At 56.3% G+C, this 8303-nt stretch overlaps 1 protein-coding gene across 2 annotated transcripts; it reads left to right on the top strand.

Annotated features, from left to right (window-relative positions):
* Nucleotides 1-849: 849 nt before the first annotated feature.
* LOC144299217 (mitotic-spindle organizing protein 2B) lies at nucleotides 850-8086 on the top strand. Of its 2 annotated transcripts, XM_077874640.1 has the most exons (4): nucleotides 850-1064; nucleotides 1263-1411; nucleotides 2333-2512; nucleotides 7826-8086. In XM_077874640.1, the coding sequence occupies exons 1-4, from the start codon at nucleotides 901-903 to the stop codon at nucleotides 7981-7983; spliced, it is 651 nt and encodes a 216-aa protein (XP_077730766.1). In that variant the 5' UTR covers nucleotides 850-900; the 3' UTR covers nucleotides 7984-8086. The 2 variants fall into 2 exon arrangements, with proteins under 2 accessions (XP_077730766.1, XP_077730767.1); XM_077874641.1 differs by lacking the exon at nucleotides 2333-2512 and having other exon boundaries at nucleotides 858-1064.
* The last annotated feature ends 217 nt before the right edge of the window (nucleotides 8087-8303 follow it).

The raw sequence follows: 8303 nt of genomic DNA, 5'->3' as shown, positions 1-8303 counted from the left end.
TTGCCCAGAAACGGGTCTCCGCGGTGCCACAGGATCCCGCACGCCCTACACACACCCCTGTTGTGGGATCACTGAGGACGACCGTGGAGAAGGAATTCTTTTTTTTTTTTAATTTTTATTTATTTATGATAGTCACACAGAGAGAGAGAGAGAGAGAGAGAGAGAGAGAGGCAGAGACATAGGCAGAGGGAGAAGCAGGCTCCATGCACCGGGAGCCCGACGTGGGATTCGATCCCGGGTCTCCAGGATCACGCCCTGGGCCAAATGCAGGCGCTAAACCGCTGCGCCACCCAGGGATCCCGGAGAAGGAATTCTTGAGACTATTGGTGCAACTTAGTAAGTTCATCGAAGTAGCACAGGGACAGGAGGAGCCGTGGGCAGAAGCTGCTGCACATGTGCTGAATGAGGCTGGCGGTTCTATCGGAGGGGCTGTGCAGGGATTATTAGGTCACAAATGTCTTCTTGGGATTTCTCCTTCTAAAACTACTTTCGCAAGGTTTCTCTGGTGCGTATCATTCAGCTCGGTAGTGACCACCCGTGAGACGTACCGGCAGCCAGGAGACCTTTGAGGATGTAGCAACCGGCCCTTATCTGATCTTTATCAAAGCTATGCAGGCTGTCGTTCAGCCTTCGGACTAGAGACGAGCATCTTCCTGCTTTTACCCCTCCTCGCCCCGCAGGGAAACGTCTGCGGATGGAGCGGCGGAGCGGGGCGCGGCGGGGAGAGGACTGCGGGCGGGGCCGGCAGGGGGCGCTGCGGGAGCGCCGGGGCGCGGCGGGGAGAGGACGGCGGGCGGGGCCGGCAGGGGGCGCTGCGGGAGCGCCGGGGCGCGGCGGCGGCGGCGGCGGCGGCGGCGGCGGAGCGGCGGGCGCGGCGCGCGCCTCCCCGGGGTCCGGTACATGGCGGCGCCGGGCGCAGGGCCCGGGCCCGGAGCGCCCCCGGGGCTGGAGGCGGCCCTGCAGAAGCTCGCGCTGCGGCGGAAGAAGGTGCTGAGCGCTGAGGAGATGGAGCTGTACGAGCTGGCGCAGGCGGCGGGCGGCGCCATCGACCCCGACGTGTTCAAGTGAGCCCGCGCGGGGGGTGCGCGTCGTCCTCCCCGCCCCGCCCCGCCCCGCCCCCGCCCCGGCCTCTGGTCTGCAGCGCCCCCCGCCCCTTCCCGGCCCCTGTGCGCGCCCGCAGTGCAGTTGGGGGACCCGAGGGCGGTGGCCGCCCTAGGCCCGCGCGGGGAGGGCTCACAGCCCACCGCCTGTGTTCTCTCCAGGATCCTGGTGGACCTGCTGAAGCTGAACGTGGCGCCCCTCGCCGTCTTCCAGATGCTCAAGTCCATGTGTGCTGGCCAGAGGCTGGCGGGCGAGCCCCAGGACCCCGCGGCCGTGTCTCTGCCCACATCCAGCGTGCCCGAGACCCGAGGTCAGAGCCGGGCCCCGCGCTCCCCGCCCCTGTGGCTCGGCGGGGGGCGGCGGGGGAAGGGAGTGGGCAGCGCGGGACACGAGGCAGGCTTGGCCCTGAGCGGCAGGGCGCTACTGTGGGTCTTCTCCCAGCACCTGCAGGGACCATCCAAGGGCTCCATTCTTGGTTTCCAGTCCCCAGCTTTGGCTTCGTTGCTACCCTTCACAGTGCCCGTGTGCGAATCCAGATCAGGTGGATGCAAAATGGGTGCCCAGGGTGCCCAGGCGGGCTAGGGCTCATCTAGGATTGCGGCTGCCGCGCTGGTAGAAGTGCTTTCGTTCCACAAAGACAGGAGCAAGGTGGTGTTGGTTCCTGTTCTCATGGTGTGTACAAGCCTCCTGGAAGCGCTCAGGGAGTGGGGCAGGCACAGGCCTTCCTGCGCCCTCTCCACCTGTGGGCCACCTGTGCCCAGGTGCTGCTCAGGAACGTAGCCAGCCGAGCTTCCTTGCTCGGATTGCAGGACAGGGGTCAGCGTGGCAGCCCCAGGCTGCCCTAGATGCAGGGTACACAGGCCTGAGTGGGCACAGCACTAGGCTTCAGTTTGAGGGGCCTCCTCACTCTTGAGAGTCAGGACTGGGGGATAAGCTGGCACTACTAACGAAGGTGTCACAGTGGAGCTCCATCTGCATCCTCCTGGTATGTCGCATCTGCTCCCAGTTTCAGAAACGCTCTGAATGCTTGGCCAGAGCCCTCAGGCACTCACAGACATCCTGAGAAGGGGCTGGTGTTCGGGCTGGGGGCAGGCTGGGCCCCTGTGGGTGGGAGTGCCAGGGCCCCGGGTACCTATGCCCCCTGTCCTGAGAGGCCCTGGGCCCTGGAGCGCAGGCTTCCTTACTGATCCACGCTCTGTCTACTCTCTTTGTGTCTCTCTCTGACCTCCAGAGGCCTCCTTTCTCTCTGCCAAGAACCGTAGTCCCCCTGCAAGGCCCTCCTTTTCCTCGGCCCCGCGGCCTGCGGCCTCTCCAGTTCTGCTCCACGGCCCAGCTGCCACGCACTCGCCTCTCTCTCCAGGGCCCCCCGGTTCCCTCCGGTTCTCTTGCTGCCTGTTCTCTCCTTTCGCAGGTTGCGTTTATTGGTTTATCTCTGGGGGTTGGTGCTCTCTCGTTTCTGTGGAAACTGCTGTGGCCCCCAGAAGGAAGAGCAGCCTCTAGAGGAGCTGCAAGGGCAGGACCTTATGGGCCATTCCTGCCACACAACTTAGAGACCGAGACAGGATTTCATGCCTCAGTTTATTAGAGACAACCTGCAATATTTCTAGAATGGGACCACCACCCCCTGTACTCTGTGGAGGTGCTCTCACCCCAGAGGAGGACAGTAGGCAGAGGGGCGGGAAAGCCTTTACTTTGCTGTAGAGAGTGAAGCCTTAGGTATGAGAAACACTTTGGCCTCTTAAATGCAGTCACCCACCAAGACTGGTAGCCTAGAGGATAAGCTGTAATTGCCCTTTCCTGCCTGCCTCCTAAGCCAAGGGTACCTTCCAGGTATTGTCAGGTCTGATGAGGCTGGAGGCCCAGAGCCAGGAGGGTGTGAGGGCCTGAGATCTCCATGTGCTCTCCATGCCCCTCCCCACCTCACCCACCTCGATGTTCTAGGTGCCACCTGGAGTTCAGGCTGGGGGGAGGGGGAGAGAAGGCCAAGGGGCGGGTCAGGGTAGAGGTGGGTAGACTACAAAGCTGAGTTGAGGAATCTGTGGACAGAAGGAGGGAGAAACTGGAATGGAGCCCTTCTGATTTGATGGGGGTGTTGCTGCTCATGAGTGCCAGGCTGGCTGTCAGTGCTGAGGACTCAGGGGTTGTGAGATGGACAGGTCCTCCCTCCAGTGAGGGAGATGGCTAGATAAATCAATGGTGAGAGACAGGAGGAAGCCAGTGTAGCTGGCTTTGCAGGAGCAGCAAGAGTGAAACAGGCTCAGAGTCCTGGCCTGTTGGCTTGCAGCCCTTCAATGTAGGGGTAGTGGGTGGGCTCCAGCCAGAGATGCAGGCCCAGGCCCCTGATAGAAATAGGCCTGAGCTTGGAGGGGGGATAAAGGAGAGGGTGGGGTGGAGAATCAAGAGGTAGTGTGGGTTTGGCACTGGGAGCAGTGGCATAGAGGGGCTCTGAGAGAGGTGGGGAGGAAGCCCCAAGCATGGAGAGAATAGTGGCATGGGCCCCATGAGGCCCAAGTTCTGGAGAAGAGTGGCATGGGCCATGAGGCATGGGCCCAAGTTCTGGGCCCCATGAGGACTTCTTAAGTGTTTAGGCCTTGGGTCTACTGCCGGTGATCAGGATATGAAGACATAGAGGCCCTGGGGAGATGCCCAATGGGGACAGAGGGCAGCCTGGAAAGGAGGTTGGTGGGGAAGCACTGAAGGGAGGTAGAGCACATGAGGGGCCATGCCAGGAGTGCACTGTGGCCAAGAGGCAGAGGCAATAGAGGACAAGAGCTCTGAGGCCACATATCACATAATCTGTCCACACAGACCTTGGGCAGGGCCTAGGGTAGAGAAAGAGGAGAGATGTCAGTGATCAGTTGGGGGGACTGTGGCAGCCTAGGATCATGATGGGGTTTGGGGCTGTTGGGGCTACCTGGCCTTAGGTTTCATATGGAATTGGGGTGTGAAGCTGCTGCAGACTGGGGGCTGGAGCCCCACTCAGGTGTTTGATCTGCTAAGCTGCAGCAGGCAGGCACAGGGGTCATCTGGGTTCTTGTCCCCTGGCTATCCAGGTGGGCTGTGGGGACTTTCACTTACAAGCTCACTCAGGCAGAAAATGGAGAAGCAGAAGACCCAAGAGCACAGAGGGGTAAATGCTTGTCTTAGTGAGGGTCTGGTCACCTAAGGAAAAATAAAATTCAGTTGAGTGTTCTCTGCTGAAGCTTAGGGAAACTGTATACTTTAAAAAGATGCTCCTCCGGAACGTGTAAGATGAAGTTTGGTGTGCCGAAGCTGTGAGCCTTACACAGAGCTGAGTTGTCCAATATGGAAGCCATGGGCCCCCTGGGGCTGGTGTGACTGAGACTCACTGCAAGTTTAAGTACACCTCAGATGGCCAGATGCCTAAGAACTGGCACAAAAAGAGAATACCTCACAAGTAATTTTTGTACCTATTACATGTTGAAATAGTAATATCGCATATTTGGGGTTAATTAAAAATACATTATTTTAGTTAATCTTGTTTCTTTTTACTTTTTTATGTGGCTACTAGAAAATGAAGGACACATGTGGCTCATATCGTGTATCTATTGGACAGCGCTGCTCCAGAACAATCACGACACTTGCCTGAAACACTGAGTCCAGGCATATGTATATGTGCAGGAGGGGTCACACCTCCCAAGAAGCATAGGCTACATTAAGAGCTAAAAATGCATGTGTGCATGTCCCTGGTGCACATCAGTCCTTGTCATTCTATGTGTTATGTTTTCTGGAAGCACTGATTATGCCCCTCCTGTGTACTAGTGTACTAGGCCAGAAGGGGCAGCAAGACTGACTGATGGGTTAGACCTTGCGGCAGGCTGTCCGGTAGCAGTGATGGATGGTCCTGGCCGCATACTCACCCTGGCCATCAGACCTTGCCAACCAGCCTGAGGATGTTGGGGCACCCACTATGCTGCTTCAACCCACCCTGTTCTTTTCCTTCCTCACACAACACACATCCAGTGTCCACCTGATCACTAATATTTGGCCTCAGCGGCCCCTCTGGCCCATTTGAGCACTGCCAGCACTGCCACCATGAAGGAGAAAGGCCGCTCCTGGGAACCATATGCGGGATGGGAGCAGCAGCCCACATTCAGGCTGTCAACCCTCGATCCCCCCACCCCTGCCAGGATTGCTTGCAGGGGATAGGGAGTCAGGACCACATGGGTCACACCAGATGTAAATGGCACAGTGGGTCCCACTATGGTGGGCCAGCTCCCTAGCTGTAGGGGGTGTGTTTCGGGTTGCATTTGGGGTTTTGCTTCATCAGAGCGGTCAGGTTTTAGGAGTAGGAGGAGCACACCAACTTTATAACACAATACGCCAGGCTTTTTAATGTTCAGTGATCGTCTTCAACTGTTTGAGGCCCCCTCAGGCATTGGGCCTGGGGACATATCACCCCTCCTACCTTTGGCTCAGCCTTGCTCTCCAGATTCCACCTGACCCTAATTACCCCACCACAGGGAGCTGGGGCAGATAGGACCAGCTCCAGAAAGTCCCTTGTAAGGTGTAGGGGTGCATGGCAGAGTCAGGCTTAACAGAGCAGATCTGTCCACTGACAGGCCCTGCACACCATTCTCCTGAGACCAAAGTGTCACTCTCCTTAACCTCCCCAGCTCTGTCTAAAATGAGGTCTGAGTGGGTCTCCCCACTAACAGTGAGAACACATGATTCCTGAAGGTTCTAAGAATTGCAGAGAGCTGTATAAATGGTCTACTTTCATTCTTCGATGAATTTCTTATGCCTTTTATGGCTCAACGTTACATTGGTGTCTTATTTCAAGGGATTATCAGCCTCAACAAGTTAAAGATGAACATTATTTGCTGTTTTCTCCTTTTCTCTCATCCTTGAGCTTCCAGAAGGGCCCTGGTCACTATGCTGAGGGGGAGAGGAAATTCAGGTGTGTGCCATGCTGAAGAAAAGCTGCAGACTCAGGCCCACATCTGAGATTCCCCCCCACCCTTGCCATTTGCTGTGGGTGAGCTGTGCTTGAGCTGTGCTTCCAGGTCCTTTAGGAGGTGCCCCTAGCTGAGCTTGTGGGGCACCTAAGTACCCAGGGTTAGGCCAGCCTAGAGAGGGACATGGCCTCAGAGTGGGCACCAGCCTGTGGCGAACTGCAAGGCAGTGGGCCTAATGCACTCATAGGAGACTGGGTCCTTGCCCACTGACCAGTCAGTAGGAACCAGAATATCAGCATTTGTAGTAGGAAAAAGGAAATGTATGGTGACGCCTCTCTGCTTTGTGTCTGTCTTTTCTGTGAGTCACTGGTAGGCTGAGTTGGCCCACCTCACCCCACCACATGCCCTCAGCCCTGGGTAACCTGTTCTTACATCTTTGTTGAATCCACTGTCTGCAAGCAACTGAGTGTGAAGCCCACGGTGGCAAAGCAGGGGAAAATCTGAGTCCCAAGCATGCCACCACTCTAACCCTTCCCAGCCTACTGAGCAGCAGAGTCCCCCTGTTCCGTAGAGGGGAGCTATTCAGAAATGCTCTGAAGGAGGGCTGTCCTAAACTCTGTAGGAATCTTGGGGGGAGTGTCGTACCAGAGAGAATGGAAAGCAAGTCTAACAACCTGGAGAAGCCAGAGGCTGCAGTACACTGTGCGGTTGCCTCCCCTTGTTCAGATGGCAGATAGTAAAACAGGAATGTCTTAAACATCCCCCCCAAGGAACCTCATGGTGTCTTTTCTCCAAAAACCTACCAGTCCCCAGGGCAGGCTATTTATTTGACTAAGAACTGACCTTGAGCTTGAGGGTCAAACACAGGACACATACCTCAGTCAGAGTCTGCAGGGTGGACCCTGCCAGACAGGAGCAGCGAAGAGCCCTGGCCAAGGGAAGCCTATGGGGAGGGACTGGGACCCAGTGGGCGAGCCTGCTCCCTGGGCATCTTTTGTCCACTGTGGTGTCCTCTCAGTCTTATGAATGCTGTCAACACCCTGAGGTCCAAGTGTGGTTTCAGATTTTCCTGTCTTCAAAGAAAGAGGGTAAGGTAAGTAAATTCTAAGTCAAGGGCTATCTGCACCAGTGGCCTTCATCTGAATGTAACTACTTGTGGTCAGGGCAAGTCTCGTTGAGCAGTCAAGCCTTGACAGGAACTCAATCACAGGGTTGAACTTGAGAGTGAGAGGCTGGACCACCAAATGTTTGCAAAAATACTTTCGGAGGTAGGCAGAGAAACGCCTGTGAGAAGGAGCTGCCGAAGTCCAAATCCAAAAGCCTGACTTCTGTTCCTTTTTTTTTTTTTTTTCTGACTTCTGTTCTTGATGGATGTGCCTCCAGCAGTTCAGCTGTGGGTGATCTGGAAGGGGGAGTGCTAGGGGAGGCAGGGAGGCAGCAGCCTGCTGGTGAGCCTTCCAGCACTGCTGGTGGTCTGCAGGGTCCTCACACTTTCCAGGGCTGGAGTCCACCAGCTGAGCTTACCTTTCCCAAAATGGGCCTCTCGGACTCTCCTTATTGCTCCTTGCACTGCTTCTGTCCTAGGACACACGCTTGAGGGCCTCCTGCACTCTGCTGAGGACTTCTCTTGGATATGCCATTTCCAGGCAGTCCTCAGCCTCAGAGCTTAAGGCTGACAGAGGGTTCCTGGCCGAAAGGTCGGACAGAGATGTACTAGACATAATATGCAAGGAACACAATGCAGTAGATGTGATGACTGTGGATTTTGCCCTGGTTCCTAATGATTGTGTTCTGTGTCTGCTCAGGGAGAAACAAAGGCAGCGCGGCTCTGAGTGGAGGCTCAGCACTGGCAGAGCGCAGTGGCCGGGAAGGATCCAGCCAAAGGATGCCCCGACAACCCAGTGCTACCAGGCTGCCGAAGGGGGGCGGGCCGGGGAAGAGCCCTACTCGGAGCAGCACCTGACATGGGCAGACTTTTCATGTGGCCCAGCTGTGGGCTTTGGCAGCCTCCTGATGGAGGCTACATGGGGTTCCACAGTTGGTAATAAAGCTTTGTGGGAAACCGAGGGTCCATCCAAGCTGCTTGCTATCACCTTTTGAATATATTAAGACACAGATTTAGAATCAGTTCTGCATGGTGGGCCTCGCTGTGCTACAGTTGAACTAAGTGACTTAAGTGATTTCACCTTCCTGTACCTGACTTTCAGGTTGGAAAGACCGTATCTGTACAGTTGGCCCTTGAACAACACAAGGATTAGGGGCACCAATCCCCTGCATAGTTGA

The sequence above is a fragment of the Canis aureus genome, chromosome 27 (genome assembly GCF_053574225.1).
Source record: "Canis aureus isolate CA01 chromosome 27, VMU_Caureus_v.1.0, whole genome shotgun sequence".
Classification (NCBI taxonomy): domain Eukaryota; kingdom Metazoa; phylum Chordata; class Mammalia; order Carnivora; family Canidae; genus Canis; species Canis aureus.
The sequence above is the reverse complement of the archived record's forward strand: the minus strand, read 5'-3'. Positions and strand labels throughout refer to the sequence as shown.

What these genes read in the sequence shown, in the direction of transcription:
- LOC144299217 (XM_077874640.1), top strand. Translation starts at nt 901, where the DNA reads ATGGCGGCGCCGGGCGCAGGGCCCGGGCCCGGAGCGCCCCCGGGGCTG. An exon ending in CAGCGTGCCCGAGACCCGAG is followed by an intron (nt 1,412 to 2,332) that starts GTCAGAGCCGGG and finishes TCTGACCTCCAG; the next exon opens with AGGCCTCCTTTCTCTCTGCC. An exon ending in CCTGTTCTCTCCTTTCGCAG is followed by an intron (nt 2,513 to 7,825) that starts GTTGCGTTTATT and finishes GTGTCTGCTCAG; the next exon opens with GGAGAAACAAAGGCAGCGCG.